The sequence below is a fragment of the Oncorhynchus nerka genome, linkage group LG3, assembly GCF_034236695.1.
Source record: "Oncorhynchus nerka isolate Pitt River linkage group LG3, Oner_Uvic_2.0, whole genome shotgun sequence".
In the NCBI taxonomy this organism is placed as follows: Eukaryota; Metazoa; Chordata; class Actinopteri; order Salmoniformes; family Salmonidae; genus Oncorhynchus; species Oncorhynchus nerka.
The window spans coordinates 47,049,046-47,066,906 of NC_088398.1; the positions used below are offsets into that span (position 1 = coordinate 47,049,046).

A 17,861-nucleotide genomic window follows, 5' to 3' on the forward strand; every position below is an offset into this window, starting at 1 on the left:
TGATAATGGGCATCTGTACGCCTATGTAGATATTCCATACAAAATTTACAATAGTCATTTGTGACCCCAAACCTTTGAACGGTAGTGTATATATAACATTCTATTGGTTTTGTATAATTGTTTCTGAAATATCCCCACCAGCGCATACTGAAATTGGCACTTCGGCGCACGTTAAGGACACACCTCCGATATTGCCACCCATCCCATATCAACGCAAGCGAGCTAATATAAGACAGGTAAATTACCAGTCCTGGCACTAGGGTATGAAAATAGAAGAATAGACAATCGCGCTGGCTTAACGTCAGCCAAAAATAGAGCCCTAAGTCTTTACCTTTCAAAGGGAATCTTCTTAAACTCAGAATCCTTCACGTAATCAATCACCTGCTTCTGGGTCCGACCGCTGCAGTGAGAAAAGTAGCAAGGGAGATGATTGAGGTCAGTGAACTTACAACAGAGCTGGAGCAGCTTTGTCCGGGTGACAGTTAGTAAATGAGATTCAGACTGAGGTACTGGTTCTTCATCAAACCTGCTATATCCTGCTATATGTGTCATGAGAGACTGCTTTATTATTGTGTGGCCCCAGGGGCCCTCGAGGGGCCAGCTTGTCTACCTGAATCTGAAGGAGGAGCCTCGGGTGAAGAGGACAGGCTTGGGTTTGGGTTTGGGCTCCTCGAAGAGGCGGAAAAAGGCGTGGTATTCCACACAGATCTTCCAGAAGACTTTACAGCAGTCCCTGCTACCCATCAGGAACTCCAGAGTGTCCTGGTAAGAGCTCTGCTGCAGGGTGGGATAGATATAGATGTAACACGCATCAATGCAAAAAACTCAGGGCTGGACGCCCTTAGGCATTGGTGATGATTATCATTTTGAAATTCTTATAGTCTATGGCCAGATGACTTACGTTCAGGTCTGGTCTGAGCTTGATGAGAAACCGCTTCCGTTTGAAGCTCAATTTGCGCACTTTGGACCAGTTGAAGGCATTGATCTTGGTGTGTCCCTGCAGCCGATGTAGAAGTTCACACAACGGTTTAACATGGCGTGTGCCATGCAATAAAAGCCAGCCTGTTCATTTAATAATCCTGTCATCAAACATCAGCTCCACATTCCTCAAATAGAACTAGCTCTTAATCCCAATAGATTTGTGAACAGAGAAACTGTCACATGTCAAAAGCCTGTCAAACTCAATTCCACTTCAAAGAGCAATTGAAAAGCAGAACAGCTGCAAGCAAGTGTGGCATAACCAAGCTGGTTAATCATTTAAACTACCCATTTGCCATTACACCATCCACATCAAACATTTGGATCAAACATCCTGTATGTTTCTAATTATAAACAGCAGTCTACAAATCCTCTAACTCCATCCAGCTCTACTCTGTGTTGACCTGTAAAGTAGTGTCGGTCACCTGAAAGACCAGGACACCAGTGTGCGCCACAGCCAGGCTCAGCTTGCTGCCCTCGCGGTCCTTGGCAGGATGCAGTCTCACTCCGTACAGCTCCAGCCTGCGTGCCACCTCCAGCAGCTGGTAGTCCGACTCTGCTGGCGTCTGACCCCTACAAGCACACAAACAATAGCCTGCGTCAAGTCTCATGTAAGTCTCATAGGCCTCTCCAAATGACACTCTATTCCCTTTATAGTGCCCTACTTTTGACGCAGTCTCACACAAGTCTCTTATGAGTTTCACAATCACGGCAAGGTGGAGATGAGGTGGGATGCGTCAGAATTCAAACAGTTACATTTCACATCCATTTTGAGCTTCTGAACCTGGCTGCTCTAAATCAAGAACTGTACTTTAAATCGGAATAATATCTACCATCAAATACATAGTCCTATATGTTCTGTAAATGTGGTGAGAGACCAAGCCACAAGACAATCTGTGTTCCCACATTCAGCTGACACCACACACCACCGAGTTCTGGGTAGAAACGAAGTTGCACAGTACCTCATTTCCCTAATTCTTATCTGTGAAAAAGCTTTCCTGTTTCCTGTGTGCTGTAGTTAATTAGAGATTTAACTCTGGCCATGGCTCCCTGCCAGGAGAACTGTGGTTAGTGTTATCAGCTGAAAAGACAGAAAAGAAAAAGAACAAGCCGGGGAGGACAGTCAAATCTAACGGAGCTCCTTTCATCTTGTCAGCTGCCTGGTGATCTCCCATCTCTGCCGTGACACCAGTGTAGCGTGGAGGACTGGGGGGGTGAGGGGAGGGCTGACCATGTCCTCCTGGCACATGTTTAGAGCCAGCCAGCTGCAACGATGAGGACGACACTGAGGGGATTGTGGGATATGGAAGCCTTCCACCGTGTGTTCTCCCAGGAGTACAGAACTATCCAATTAGGAAAGAGATTATAGGGGGAAAAACACTGGGAGTAGGAGAAGCTACAGTGAGTGAGTTCAAGCAACCGTTTCCCTTGTGCCAACCTGTCAGCTGACTAGACAGGAGAGATACAACAATGGAAATCCAAAGTTGTTAGCTGTTTTCCATGCTGAAGTCTGGTGCGGTGTGTTGCTCATTAGGCTGTGATCCGAGTAGATTCCAGACCTTTTCTGGGGACCCAAGCAGGGTTGCTAATAAAAGCAGACATTCACACATGCACCTCCAGGCCCTAACCGTTCAACCAGCCCAGGGGGCTTTGCCTTGTCTAAACATGACGAAGAATGCCATGTCAGTTAGCACACTGGAACAAAGCACTCTATTCATTCAGTGGCGAGTTTCCCCCGACTGTGTCATCTGCGTATTAAACATTGCCTTGGAAAGTTTAAGGGTCTTTCACGACCTTTTCCTGTTCAGAGTGGACCTGAATAATGCCTGCGCAGCTCAGTGCAGACAAACCAGTTATAGAAGAGTTACTCACACATTCTTGGAGTGGAACTCCATGATCCTGTCGATCAGAGCCACCTGGTCTGGAATGTAGCTGTTGTTGAGGAGGTGCTGCCGACTCTGGCTCTCCTCAAAGTCCCCAATCTCAGCTGGAGGACAAAGGGTTAATGTTATGACATTGTATTACATTGTGTGCAGTGCATCTGCACCACCGCAGGTTGATCATTTGGATTATTCGCTTACATCCCTAAATAGAACAGATGAGAATAGATTCAATGGAATACATCCTCATCTGTGTCTCTTCCCCTCTAGAATCACACTTTGACAGCTCCCTCTAGCATTTAGAATCCTGGCAGGCTGAGGAACGGATGACTTTTTCAAAAATACTTTCTCAAGAGTGTTTTCTGGGGAGGGTACTGACATGTTTGGTTATTCTGAAGCCGTCCGTCTTTCCAGATTTCATTCAGACGAAGACTATAAAAAGGTATCCATGGCAACACACTGATTGTCAATTTGGGATGCTGCACCACATCCTGGTCGGCACGAGCAACACAACGTGTTTCCCTACACATCCATCTTCTCTACTGACCCTGTGATCCACTAAGCCATAAAGTAACAGAGAGACGTACACTGGATAATATGGGAGACCAGCAGGGCCGCGCTACTGTCGTTGCAGGCCAGACGTCCACAGGCAAGGTCATGCTTGACTTGCAGGGCGAAGAGGTACCTGAACAAGACGGTACAACGAGACAGGTTAGAACAGAGTCAACAGGATGACTGTGGCTGTGTGTGGTTAACATCAAAAACCTGTCAGACGACAACGCAGGAGGGAGCAGCCTCAAAAAGGAAACACTTGGAGTTGATCCCAGCTTGCCAAATACGATCTATAAACGCAACAGGTTCAGAAAGACAGCTTCTTGGCACATACATGTCACCACACCTGGAAGTACTGACTGTTGACTGACCCCTTACGATTGCATCATAGTACAGCACAAACTCCCAAAAACTGCATTTAAACAAAGACAACTGGACTGCAGAGCAACAGTCTTGTCTATGGATAAGCGGTCTTTCGTTACCCATCCAATATCAACTGTAACCTTCTGTAGGGTCAAGGAATTAATGATATAATGAGAAAATATACATCAGAAAAACATTAGTCTTAATGAAAATAACCAGCACCATTTCAAGGTGCTACATTAAAAACCTGGCAGGTTTAAAACACGGACGGCGTGAATTATATGTCCGAGGCAGAAATAAATCTGCTGGGAGGCTGGAACACATTAGTCACTTCTGAATTAGCAGTTATATTCTGTGACATCGCAGTCGTTTCCACACACAGATCTGACCCGAGAATGACTTACTCTAATGGAAAGACTGCATAATATGCCTGCTGATAGCCTGCTGTGTGCTGTGCAGTCAGCCTCATACGACTTCATGCACTGACAGCTCGTCAGCTGAATACAAATTCCAATTATTAAGCACCTGTAGATGAGGAAATCTTATAGCTGAGCCTTGTAGACTGAAGGTTCCTCTGAAATGGTGGCTGGTATGTTGCTGGTTAAAACTCCTGTGGTTTAATAGGCTTCTTCCTGTTTAGTCTTACCTAGTCAGTTCCTCCAGTAGTTGGGTGTGGTCAGGGGGGAAAAACTTCACCACAAATCGCAGGACTGTGTGCTTGGGCCCTGTGGGTGTGAGATCATGGCATGGTTATATAAGTAGGGTCACAGCCAAGACAATACAAATGACACATTCTAAAATCAGGGAGATTCCTATCATAGATTTACAATCTCTAGGATTCCTTCCGATACTCTACTTCACTCAGACCTGAATCTGGGTTCGCTCACACCGATCATAGCAGGGAAGAAGTGCGTTGGCTCTTGCGCACCACATGTCCTCATTTGTAGATGAGCAGACCAGTCTTTTATAAGACTTCATGAACGTTTTATGACTGGAGATGTAAACATTTAACAGCAGAGCCTCCGACTGGAAGGAAGACGGTCTCTGTGTGTGATTAAGTTTGCTCAGATGAGACGTGGTTTTGAGAAGCCACAACTAAATGAATTCGCCGAGCTGTCTCCTTTCAAAGACATTTAATGTTCCCATGTTTTGGCTTGATTCATTTTCTTCTGTTAGCAGCAACAACAACAGTGTTAGCTGAAGCAAATGAAGACTGAACTGTCCATTGTTCGCCGTGTAAACGCGTGTAATGAAGTCTGGGTTACTTACGTCTCAGCTGCTTGACTATTGGCTTAAGGAGGTCTAGCCAAACCTGTGAAGAGAAGGAAAACAAACGTCCCTTAGTCGGCATAGAGATACGAATTTAAAGCTTCTACACTTAGACAAAGAAACAACCTTCCCGTCTAGTCGGGAAACAACCCCTGTCGTACTGCGTTTTTGTCTTCCCTCACCATCATCTTGTGTTGGTCTTGGTACTCTAGGCTGAAGTAGTCCCCTTCAACGAGGTTCAGGTGGGTACACACCAGGTCAAACACCACCTTGCCAGAGGCTCTTTGCTGTAAAAGACATAGAAACAGACATGGGTAAGCTACAGAAATACATGGTGCAGTAGTGATTGTCTTTTGACTGTAAGGCGGGCTGGCTGGCATTCACTAGCTCAACCATTCAATGAGCAATGTGTACTTGGACTAAGGATGATATTGTCCCCCCCCTGGTTTCAAAGACTCATTCTGATGACATTTCACTGGAAATCCCCTCAGCAAACTCCATCTGCAAGTCTAATCAAGGACCAACGAGCATCAGAGCACATTCAGGACTGGGTCTCATCATCCCTCTAGGACTTAGGGGTTTAGGAGGAATGGCACAGACAAACAATAGTGACATTTGCAGTAGTGACTGAGTGTCGTTTGACTGACTGGATGGATAGTGGGTGGTTTCATAGAAGCCATATCCTGGTTGACTAACGCGCCACCACCCCCTCTCTTTTCACTCCCAGGTTCTAGATGATTGCTCAAAGCATCTCCCTCCCTTTACGGAGGCCCAGGGGTTGGGACACTGAGGATCAGACAGACAGGGGGACGAGTCTGTCCCTGTGACTTTGTTCTGAATTACAAGCGTCACCGTGGGGACTGTCGATGGCACAGTGCTCTTTGAAGCTGATCTACTGGCTCACCTAGGAGGTCCATTCCTCCACGACAACACTTTGAAGTCTCCGTCTGAGTCAGTCATCTGGCTGTTTTTCACCCACTACTTCTTTTCCAATCCCAGGGGAACATACACAGCCGACACCAAAGCAACCCCAAATAGCAGCCCTGCCTTTATAGAAGAAAACCTTCCTCATTTAGAGGCACAAAGGGATGTCAGGGACTGCAGTTTAAAGCCACAACTCCTATTAGAAAACTCCTAAGACGACTGAAGCATGGCAGAGAGGAAGGGAGTGGAGCCGTTTAGCCAGGCTGCATTCTTATGGCTGATTTTCACCGGAGCAGAACGTAGCACAGTTATTCCAGTGTTTATAGTAACAGTCCCACCCTGTCTACACTCTTAGAAAAAAAGGTGCCATCTAGAACCTAAAATCTTCATCGGCTGTCCCCATAGGAGAACCCTTTGAAATAACCTTTTTTTGTTCCCTTTTGGTTGCATGGATCGCAGAAGGTTCTACTTAGAACCAAAAAGGGTTCTCCTATGGGGACAGCCGAAGAACCCTTTCGGAACCCTTTTTTCTAAGAGTGTAGGATAATGACCCAGCACCATTTGAGACTGACTGCTTCCACCCTTCTGCACCCCTCCCCCCTCTCCTACTCTACTGGTGGGAGGAGCTATAGGTGGATGGGCTCATTGTAATGGCTGGAATGGAATTAATGGAATGGTATCAAACAAATCAAGCATATGGAAACAACGCTCGACTACGTCCCACTGATTCCATTCCAGCCTCCCCCCCCCACACTCTAGTCTCTATACATCCTCCGCCCACGACGTACTCCTCTCTTTCTCCACCAAGTGCTATCCCTCTCTAAGGGCAGTCATTGAAACTAAGGCCTTCTCTACTTCCTGGATTATATAGTGACCTCTTCCAATCACAAGTGGGCAACCCACATAACTAACCAATGGGAAATGTTTTCCATTATTACATTCACTTATATCAGTGTTCATTAAACAGTTACTTGCATCACCAGCATAATAATCCATTCAACTGAAGTGTCCAAAAGAAGCATCAACACAGCTTCCCTCTCCATAGGTTCCCTGCTTTCTCTCCTTCCAATACTCTCCCTTCTGACTGCGGCATGTAGGGAGCTCTGGGCACCACCACATAGGACCAGCTGTTTCCATATGGCGGAAGGGTGATGGGTGAGACCACAGGGGAGCAGGAGGCTAGAGGACACAAGAGCAGACACCAGCCAAACAACCACCCACACTGCTGCCTGCCTGCCAAGGCCGTGCTGCTGCAGAACCAACCAGCCGTAAACCAGCAGTGTCAGAACTCTCCACAGAAAAACAGTCATAGGCCTAGTTTTAATACAGAGAGGAAATCTAAGTCAGTAGCCTGGGTTTTCTGTACTTAGTGCAACACTTGTTCCTGGAGAACAAGGAGGAATCCAGTGGGACAGAGTGAAGGATAGAAATTCAAAGTAGAGTAGGGTACAGTAGAGTAGGGTAGAGTACGGTAGAGTAGGGTAGAGTACGGTAGAGTAGGGTAGGATGGGATGGAGTAGGGTAGGGTGCAATAGGGTAGGGTTGAGTAGGGTGGAGTAGAATAGGTGGGGTGGAGTAGGGTGGGGTAGAGTGGGGTGGAGTAGGGTGGGGTAGAGTAGGGTAGGGTAGAGTAGGGTGGGGTACGGTAGAGTAGGGTGGGGTAGAGTAGGGCAGAGTGGAGTAGAGTGGTTAGAGTAGGGTAGGGTGGGGTAGAGTAGGGGCGGGTGGAGTAGAGTGGGTAGAATAGAGTAGGGTGGAGTAGAGTAGAGTAGGATAGGTTGGAGTAAGGTAGAGTAGAGTGGGTAGAGTGGGTAGAGTAGAGTAGGGTGGAGTAGGGTAGGGGGGGAGGGTAGAGTAGTAGGGTGGAGTAGAGTAGGGTGGAGTAGGGTGGAGTAGGGTAGGGTGGAGTAGAGTAGAGTAGGTTGGAGTAGAGTAGGGTAGAGTAGGGTAGGGTGGAGTAGAGTAGGATGGGGTAGAGTAGAGTAGGGTTGAGTAGGGTAGGGTTGAGTAGGGTAGAGTAGAATAGGGCGGGGTAGAGTAGAGTAGGGTGAAGTAGGGTAGGGTAGGATGATGTAGGGTGGGGTAGAGTAGGGTAGGGTTAGGTCGAGTAGGGTAGAGTAGGGTTAGGTAGAGTAGGGTAGAGTAGAGTAGGGTATGGTAGAGTAGGGTATGGTAGAGTAGGGTATGGTAGAGTAGGGTATAGTAGATTGGGGTAGAGTAGAGTAGGGTAGAGTAGGGTAGGGTAGGGTAGGGTAGGGTAGAGTAGGGTAGGGTAGAGTAGGGTTAGGGTAGAGTAGGGTAGAGTAGAGTAGGGTTAGGTAGAGTAGGGTAGAGTAGGGTAGGGTGGTGTAGGGTAAGGTAGAGTAGGGTAGAGTAGGGTAAGGTAGAGTAGGGTAAGGTAAGGTAGAGTAGGGTAGAGTAGGGTAAGGTAGAGTAGGGTAGGGTAAGGTAGAGTAGGGTAGGATAGAGTAGGGTATGGTAGAGTAGGGTAAGGTAGAGTAGGGTAAGGTAAGGTAGAGTAGGGTAGAGTATGGTAGAGTAGGGTAGAGTAGGGTAGGATAGAGTAGGGTATGGTAGAGTAGGGTAGACTAGCGGAGGGCCTGATTAAAAGCAGAGGCACAGTGCAGTAATAGTCCTGCCATCTGCGACCGCCAACACAATAAGAACCCCAGTCATTAATGAAGCACATGAGTCACAGTGACTGATCACTGCCAAGGCACAGCCACCATCACTCTGCATACAGTACAGTAGTACACAGCCTGCTCTGCTGATAAGATACACACACACATTGCTTTCTCTCACATGTGCGCACAGACATGCACATTGAGACAGACACACAACCACACACCTCTTCCGGGAGCACACATGTTCACTGCACACACACATTTCTCTCCCAGGGTACACAAACACATAATATCTGGTCCCTTCCCCATGGCACAGAACTCACTATCAAAAAAGGTCCCACTACATCAGTAAATATCACACTTGGCAGCTGACATTTCTATCGTCCTCTACAGTTCCAGGAGAATGTCACAAATCACTCTGCTTCGGGCCTTCATCTAAGGAGCTTTTCAGATGGTTTGCACAGTAATGCCAGTGTCAATCCAATTTCAGCCCATTTCTATATACCAATTGTAGCCAGACATCCTGGAAAGCTGTGTCTAGATTGAACTTATATGAACCCGGTCTCATCGGATGTTAGCAGTGTTTATATGTTCCAGCGGAGGCATGTACTTCTCTGTAAACTGACCTCTACATGCTCCAGCTGACAGGAGAGGGGTAAACAGAGAGGACAGTGTCTGCTTGTGCTGGTGGTCACAACCAAACCCAGGCCTCCTCCCTCTCCTCCGCCTCTTTGCTGTTTGTAAACATGCTGTCAGGTGTTTGGCTTTGTACCTCTCCCTCTCTTGCGTCTCTCCAGTCTACCCCCGCAGAGTACATTGTACGGTCCACCTCCCCCACCATGAGCCAGCCCACTGCACACCAAACCTCTCCTGGGGGGGTCATGGCAGGCATGGAACAAAGGGGGTCATGCCTGGTTAGAGATGAGAGACACTAAGCAGGTCTGAGGGTTGAGGTCCCCCCCAGACTTCATGCTGTGGACCGGAGTCTGCCAGGGTCTCCTAGCTGGCCAGGCCTGGCTGTGTGTGGAGACTGGGGATCCAGGCAGATGGCCACAGCACAGAGCAGAATCTGGGAAGCCAGGAACAGTGAAACTGCACTGGGCACTGAGAATGGTTTGTTAGATTATTCCTATGTCTGTTTCTCTATTTGGAAAAACTAGGTCGGGCTGAGATCAGAGGCTTGGTTACAGGACAGAAGCAGATGCATTCCCATTCGGTGACTCCTTGTGGTGCTTTCATTGGAAACAGATCTGAAGAGGGAGGAGGCAGTCTCTGAGGCAGTGTGTTCTCTCGCTCTCTCCGCCTCTGTGTTGTTTTTAACTGCGCCGCTGCGCTAAGTAATACCATATGTACGCATCACGACATCATCATATAGAGAGGATTAAAGTAGGGATCAAAATCCCCACTACTTCGATTTACATAACAAATCATGTAACGGCAAAGATCATCTGACATGCCGATCGCATGCATTAGCCTGTTCATTGTCCGTCCCATCCACACAGTAAAGGCGATAATGTCGCCATGCTAATGTCACTGCAATAGCCAAAAGACATCCAAGATCCAAAAGAGACTGTATGTGTGTGTGTGTGTGCGCGCATGCTTGTGTGAGTATCAAGACTGTAAGCAAGGAACAGGGCCGAGAAGTGAGTGACTGATCATTGAGATGCAGGTCATGTAGGAGAGCCCAGAGCTCAGGGTGACTGTATTGCAGCAGGAGCCTAAGACTGACAATGGGGGGAAGAAGAAGGAGACATCACCAGGGCTAAGACTTTCAAACTACTTCCTCCAAAAAAATCACACCATATGTACACCCGCTTAGAAATGTCCTTGTTTTTGAAAGATAAAACATTTGTTGTCCATTAAAATAACATCAAATTGATCAGAAATACAGTGTAGACATGGTTAATGCTGTAAATGACCATTGTAGCTGGAAACGGCAGATTTTTTAGAATGGAATATCTACATAGGTTTAGAGGCCCATTATCAGCTACCATCACTCCTGTGTTCCAATGGCATGTTGTGTTAGCTAATCCAAGTGTATCATTTTAAAAAGACTAATTCATCATTAGAAAACCCTTTTGCAATTATGTTAGCACAGCTGAAAACGGTTGTTCTGATTAAAGAAGCAATAAAAACTGGCCTTCTTTAGACTAGTTGAGTATCTGGAGCATCAGCATTTGTGGGTTCGATTACAGGCTCAAAATGGCCAGAAAACAAATAACTTTCTTACAAAACTTGTCAGTCTATTCTTGTTCTGAGAAATTAAGGCAATTCCATGTGAGAAATTGCCAAGAACTGAAGATCTTGTACTACTCCCTACACAGAACAGCGCAAACTGGCTCTAACCAGAATAGAATAGTGGGAGGCCCCGAAGTACAATTGAGCAAGATGACAAGTACATTAGATTGTTTAGTTTGAGAAACAGACATCTCTCAAGTCCTCAACTGGGAGCTTCATTAAATAGTACCCGCCAAACACCAGTCTAGAAAACAATAATCATTTACAACATTAACAATGTCTACACTGTATTTCTGATCAATTTGATGTTATTTTAATGGACAAAAAATGTGTTTCTTTCAAAAACAAGGACATTTCTAAGTGGCCCCAAACTTTTGAACGGTAGTATATATGTGAGTATGTGAGTGAGTGAGTGATCTGGGACAGACAACCCTTACAGTAAAGGGGTGCGGTTACAAAATAAGAGCTTAATTTACTTCAAGGGAGACTCTAAAAGTGTGTTATTTAGTGGATAAAATGCATGGATATTTTACTTGAAAAAGGATCATAGATAAGATCCCGACTCTTCCCACATTCCATCCCAAGCCCAAACCCCAATCTGCGGATAAAAACACAGCGACATACAGTTTTTGCAAAAGTGGGGATCTGGCCGCCACAGCTGTCAAAGTCATTATGTCACAGCAACCAAACCTCTGGGGCTGGAGAGAAAAGCCATGACAGGAATGTCCCCAGGATTCAGAGGGGACTGGGGGGCTAAAGAGATTGAGAATGGCTTGATTTTTCTGTGTGGCTCCTCTCCCTCCATCCCTTGACTGTCCCCCTCTTCCTCCCAAACTGCCTCCATGGTGCCTGGCTTTAATGTGCTCGCCTTGGAGAAGACAGCTTGAAACATATTGATTTTTGCATATAATTGCATATAAGCATAATGAAGTGTCCTGTTGTGACCATTGCGCTGCAGAATGGAAAAAAGTGCGTCACTGTGCTCTGAGAGTCTCCTACTGTTCATCTTAACGCTGCAAATCACCCAATTGATTTTACAGCCTCGCTTTGCCCACTCTTTGCAGAACACGTCAACAAAACACAGGGGAAGCTTAGACAGCATAGGCTACAACATTGGGGCAAAGCAAAAGGTTTGGGCACAACATTTAGCAATCTTGTGCTCCACATAACCATGACATTGTGTATATTCTACAGCTGGAGACCTCTTTCATGGCTGGCTTAGAGGATCATGGAAATAAACGGAGGGGCAGGGGGGTTTCTGAGGAAGTTTGGAATTACTGAAAGGCTGGCCCTCTTTTCCCCTCTCGACCCCCAATCCTTTTCAGCACACTTGAAATTCCGGCACCATGCTGCTTCGCTTAAAACTGTCAGCCACGAATATTCCCAAAGCCAGGGATTACTGTCACTCTGTGTAGGATGCTTTTCCCCAGCAGCAACGGACACTTTCCTCTTCTCCCACTCCAGATATGTCCAGAAAGTGACATACAACAAACAATGACATCAAATAATACAGAAAATGACAGAGAAATTATCCGTGTTTTAAAATGGTATAATCCATCCTTAAAGGATGTTGAGTTGTGTTGTTGTCATGACTCTTTCGCTGCTCTAGAGATAAGCATTTACAGTATGTCCCTTATCAAATAGAGGCAGCATCATCACTTTGAGGTGATACGATCCTGTTATCAACATTGTCTTTGTAAAGAAGACAGACAGGAGATGGTTTTTTTTCAGCACTTTTAGCCTCCCCGCAGAACAAGCAAATCACATTCCATTAAATGGTCGATTCCATTAAATGGTCGATTAGCGAGTGATGCCCCATTAAAAATGGTTTTCCTGAATATCTTCATCAGGTGCCATTGTTGTTACACCCTTTAAAAAAAACGACTTTATGGGCTGATTGAATGCTGCTAAGCGTCAGTTGTTACAGGGGGTGCCGTGAGGTGTTGTCATTGGACACCATAATAAATAGACAGCACCTCAGCTCCCACGAGGACCTGCGTGGCTCATGCACGGGACACGCCTCCAAGAGAAACAGCAGAGGACATCTCTGACCTCGGCCCGAAGTTCATAAAGCGCCTCAGAGTGAGAGTGCTGATCTCGGACCGGGTCACCCCTGTCCACGTAATCTCATTCGTTATGAATGAAAAGGCTAAACTGATCCTAGATCCGCACTCTGAGAGTCTTCGTGAACATGGGCACTGGTTTTAAACACACCACAGTACAGTACTCTTGAGAGCCAAGGCAATCAATAAGATAATTGACAGATTAATGAAGTGCTCAAGGATCTCAACATCATTAAAAGGTGAATGTGCCGTTTAAAATGTCGCGCACGATCCAGATCTGCATACAAACACACAACAAAAAGTTGATTCGGATGTCATTCGATATCATATGTTGTTGCTGGTCCAATCTCATTTGACCTTTAAACCACACAGTATCTCATGACAGAACACTTTGTTAGTTCTGGAGAGCTGTGTTGAATGATAGCACTTTGGAACAGGCCCAACACAGATCATCTCAGATCAGCCATACAGCCAAGCCCAGCAGTGTGCCAAATCTGCCAATATGCCACTCAGTGCCCGCAAATACAGCATGACTGAAGCCAGCTTCTGTTAATCGCAAACAGACTGAAATATGGGCTGAGGTCAAAGCCAATGGATGGGGGGAAAAAAGAATAGCATAAATTGATTTGCTCATTCATGCCTCTGTCAATTCTCTGCCGGTTGACGTCCATGTAAACAGACAGGGAGTGAACCTGAGAGGAGAGGGCACAAGAAGATGCCAACTCAAACCTATACAGCTTGACTGAGGGAGCAACTATAGTACGAATGAGAGGTAAGAAACAGGGTGGAGACTTCCTAAAGCCATCACAGTCCATTGAGGCCGCGAGCCAACCAGCCGTGCAGTTGTCCTTTACACAGTAAATCCTACCGAAACATCCCACAACAGGCCAGGCTCATTTACCTCTCTGCTAACCACAGCATCACCTCCGGAGTCATGAACTTTGACTAATCTGTATGATCCTTGGAATAGGCCTAGGTGTGAGTATGAGACAGTTATACACATTACAGATTATTAGCCAGTGTTTAAGAACCCGAAGAACAGCTGTTACATTAGCAGCCTGGGCTTAGCTTCAGAAACATCCAAGGCTGCTGGCCAGGTACTCTCTCTATGGTTCAGGTCAGGTCTGAATGGCTGCATGCAGCAGACATGTAGCAGATGGGACACAGGCTTCTGAATTTAGTTTCTTCACCAAAGTATGTGAAAGTTAACTGTCTGTAATTATGGGCCTCTGTCTGTAAAAATAACGGTTTGGCGATATCGGAACAGACATATCTGTGTGTGTGTGTGTGTGAGTGAGATAATGCATGAGAGAGAGGGGAAAAAAAGAGAATTAGAAGGCCAAATAGAGGGCTTTGTATATTAGATTTAGTGCAGACACATTATGTGTTCTTCGTCATTAATATCAGAGACCAGCACAGCAGATCCACAGAGCCCAACACAATGTTAATTATACCAACTGCAAATCATTGGTAACGCAACTGCAACCCCCAGTTGACAGGTTCCGCAACAGCAAAATGTGGAGTGATAACAGTATTTGATTGTTTGCAGTGATATTCAGTTACAGGGAAAAAAAATATATAAAAATTGGCCAATATTATTGGAGTGGGAAGGAGAGTGTGGTAAACCACCTCTAACCTACTGCTGTTACGTTACTGCCGGAGAAAGCCCTATCCCAACTGACAACACCTCACTAATGACTTAGCAGTGTGGGAGACAGCCTCTGTCTGGGGAAGAGAGAGAGAGAGTCAAACACAGAACAGACACAGACGGTAGGAGTAATGGGACATGGCCCTGGGATGTTTTACTTTCCTCTCACTCAAACTAGCCTACCCACACGGTGACCCTGTGGTGGGCATCAACAGAGTGAAGGGAGACTAGGTTATGACGGAGTAGGTAGCCTCTGACCGCCATCCTCCTAATGGTCACGGTTTGGATTTGCGGTTAGGTGATCTGATCCTAGATCTGTGGTTAGGGCTAAGGCAGGGTGTAGTGGGAAAGTCAACAGGTGCGTGAGGAGAGGGCAGGTCTCTCCTAGGAAGTGACACGGCTGGTGGTACCGCCCCATGGAACCTTTCATTTACCCATAATCCTCCTGGTAATAAATGATGACAGCTACAGACGCTCCGTTCCTGGAGAAGACCAATCAAAGTGTCTCCTGCAGATTAGTGTAAACGACTTAACCTTCAGCACAACAAATCCACTGTCACTCTACAGGGTACTCCCCACAGGGAAGGCCAGTTTCAGTTTAACTGTACCTACAAAACCATCAAACACAAAGAGAATTGGCACGCCAGAACAAAAGAATGCTAGCATCAAGTTTGTCAAATGAAATAGGTATGACGGTATTATTAAAGTATTTATGGAGCTATGGAACATCAACATCTCCCACTGGGAAAATGTTTGGTTATTAAATTCTACTCCAATAAACCTTTTTTTCCCCTTCTTCTTTTTACAGTATTAGCTGAACGGTAACTACACAAAAGTTATTATTTGGAAATTAAACTACAGGAATGTGTATTTAATCAAATAAATAAGTCAATATAAACACATAAAGGCAACTATCTTGTTTAAATGATTAAAGAACTAAATATGGCGGTCAATGAGAGGAGTTTCCTCTAGATCCCCAGTTAGTCAGTCCACATAGACCTGATCTGGGAGACAGCAGATCCTGGGCTAAAAGTCACTGTACTTCCTAGGGATGGGGATTAAGGTCAACAACCAAGACATCATTTCCAGTTTGTTTTTGACAAGGCTCCACAGTGATGTATGGTCAATACCAGTATACAAGTATCTTTCAACCTACGACCTTTGTGTCAGGGACGAGTTGATTGAATCACATTCAGGGTTCTCCACATACTAGGTTAGCATCATGTGATCGTGATTAAAACCAATACACAGCGCAAATGTAATTATTTGTTATTGGATGTGGTTTAATGAGTAGTAGAACAATAATTGAGACCGACGGATAGTCAATCTTCTAGACCACGACATCACTGGCTTTGTGCTACTGGACACTAAGCTCACATGATGTGAGAGTGTTGAGGACAATTATTTTTAACCCACTGAACTCACCCCTTAGCATAAGCCACACATTCAATCGTTTTCCGACCACTGGTGGGAGAGTTGCACACTGCAGTAAGATTGGGATGGATGTCACAGCACTCAATACAACGTCAACAGCTGGTATTCAAGACTAACTCACGCGATAGGGTGATGGTAAAACAAACCATTTGGGGGTTTTAAAAGCATATATTCTCTATGGGAACAGCTATGGGACTTTGGAGGCCCGGACAGCTGGACTTTGAGTGTTCTTTCTTGATGAAATACTCTGATTAAGGGTAAAGCCAGCGGTGTTGGAGCAGTATTTAGAGGGCATGTAAGGCTACACCCATGTTTATAACTCTGACACATAGCCAACAGGACCATTCTAAATGACTGCATCCGCAAAAGAAGGATTTAGGGATGCCATCGTTTGTCAACCGTCTTCTGACATGTATCAGCTTGTGCCGCCGTATCCCAAATCTCAGTCAGACCTGCTTGTACCAACTCCTGTCAGCATCGTGAATAGAACTGTAGGGGAATCAGCTTAGTAGCATTCCACAGAGTGCCAACAACGGCTCTATCCCTTAGCTGAATTCTCACATTCAGGGCTGCCATAGGAGGTCCTCTAACTAACACACAGACGGCCCTGCAGAAACGAGGGGCTGGTGCTCCTTCCATGGCCGCAGGCTGACGGTCCAGCAGGAATGTAGGTCTTTGTGACAACAGAATACAAATGTTGCACCCTGGGAGAGAGAGCGAAGCCTGTAACCATGGCAACTTAAAAAGGGTTTTTAATTCTTAATCGCTTAATAAAACTGGAACCATTTCCATTCTGGAGGAATGCTGATGGCTCCCGCTAAATGGTTTGTGAATCGCTAACATAAGAAGTATTTCAGGGAGATCATTCTAAATATAAAACAAGGATTCGAACACATTGCAGTATTATTGTGTGTGCTTGAAACAGTTCCATAGAAGGACAGAGTATAGGACCTGGGATGGGGCCTGCACTCAGTCCAAGGGTTCACACATTGAGGTCTGGAGAACAGCCAAGCCCCCCAACTGTGCTCTGTGAGAGTAGCTTTAGAAGCTTGAGAATAACAAGAACACCCCATTCTGACAGGATTAACACCCAGTCCCACAGAGGGGATTTATCAGAAATTCACCATCACATATCATTCTGGGCTTAATTCAATTTCAATTTAAAGGGGCTTCATTGGCATGGGAAACATATGTTCACATTGCCAAAGCAAGTGAAATAGATCAAACAATAGTGAAATAAACTATCAAATTGACAGTAAACATTAAACTCGCAAACAAAGTTCCGTAGGCCTCGTCAGTGAACCCAAAAGACGGGTGTCGAGCTGCAGTAAGCTGTCAGCCATTGATCAGAGTGATGTTTAGTGGATGGTGGTCAGAGATGAGCCATATATTCCCAGAGGTTCCTTGAGACCAACCAAGTCAACAGAAAAGGACCAGGAACAACAGTTTTAACATGGACCACAGCAGTATCACTTAGGAGATGTACAGTGTGCCATCATTGAAGGCATTCAGCATCAAGAGATGCATCGTTGTTTCGGTTTAAACCCAAAACCATTTAACACATTATTCAGGGAATGTCTTATCTAGTTTACCTGAGACCTGGGAGCCTAGTGACTGCTAAAACACGCAGTTACTACACTGTGTGTCAGTATCAGCTGATTCAATAAGACTAACCCAATCTAGTGTTAACTGTGAATTATTAATGTACCTCCCTCTAACACTGGTTAAAGTGCAGGCCATTCATCTGAAAGATCTTAATGTAGCCTAATAAGACAAGTGAAGTCACATGAAATCCTGTTTCAACTGAATCTTTGGGCAAAATCCCTGGACCTCCGCCATTCTGATCACACAATCCACTTCTTAAGACTGTAGATTCAGGGACTCAAGG

At 45.6% G+C, this 17,861-nt stretch overlaps 1 protein-coding gene across 3 annotated transcripts in view; it reads right to left on the reverse strand.

Annotated features, from left to right (window-relative positions):
- The window catches only part of LOC115109535 (FERM, RhoGEF (ARHGEF) and pleckstrin domain protein 1 (chondrocyte-derived)), a 75,388-nt gene that overhangs the window by 26,038 nt on the left and 31,489 nt on the right, over positions 1-17,861 (reverse strand). For all 3 annotated transcript variants that reach the window (XM_065012859.1, XM_065012856.1, XM_029634559.2), the window contains exons 3-11: positions 5,225-5,329; positions 5,043-5,085; positions 4,420-4,498; positions 3,446-3,543; positions 2,851-2,965; positions 1,404-1,551; positions 902-997; positions 611-777; positions 332-400 (exon numbers count right to left, since the gene is read on the reverse strand). In XM_065012859.1, coding sequence (XP_064868931.1) covers positions 332-400; positions 611-777; positions 902-997; positions 1,404-1,551; positions 2,851-2,965; positions 3,446-3,543; positions 4,420-4,498; positions 5,043-5,085; positions 5,225-5,329 — 920 coding nt within the window. The remainder of the gene's footprint in view (positions 1-331; positions 401-610; positions 778-901; positions 998-1,403; positions 1,552-2,850; positions 2,966-3,445; positions 3,544-4,419; positions 4,499-5,042; positions 5,086-5,224; positions 5,330-17,861) is intronic.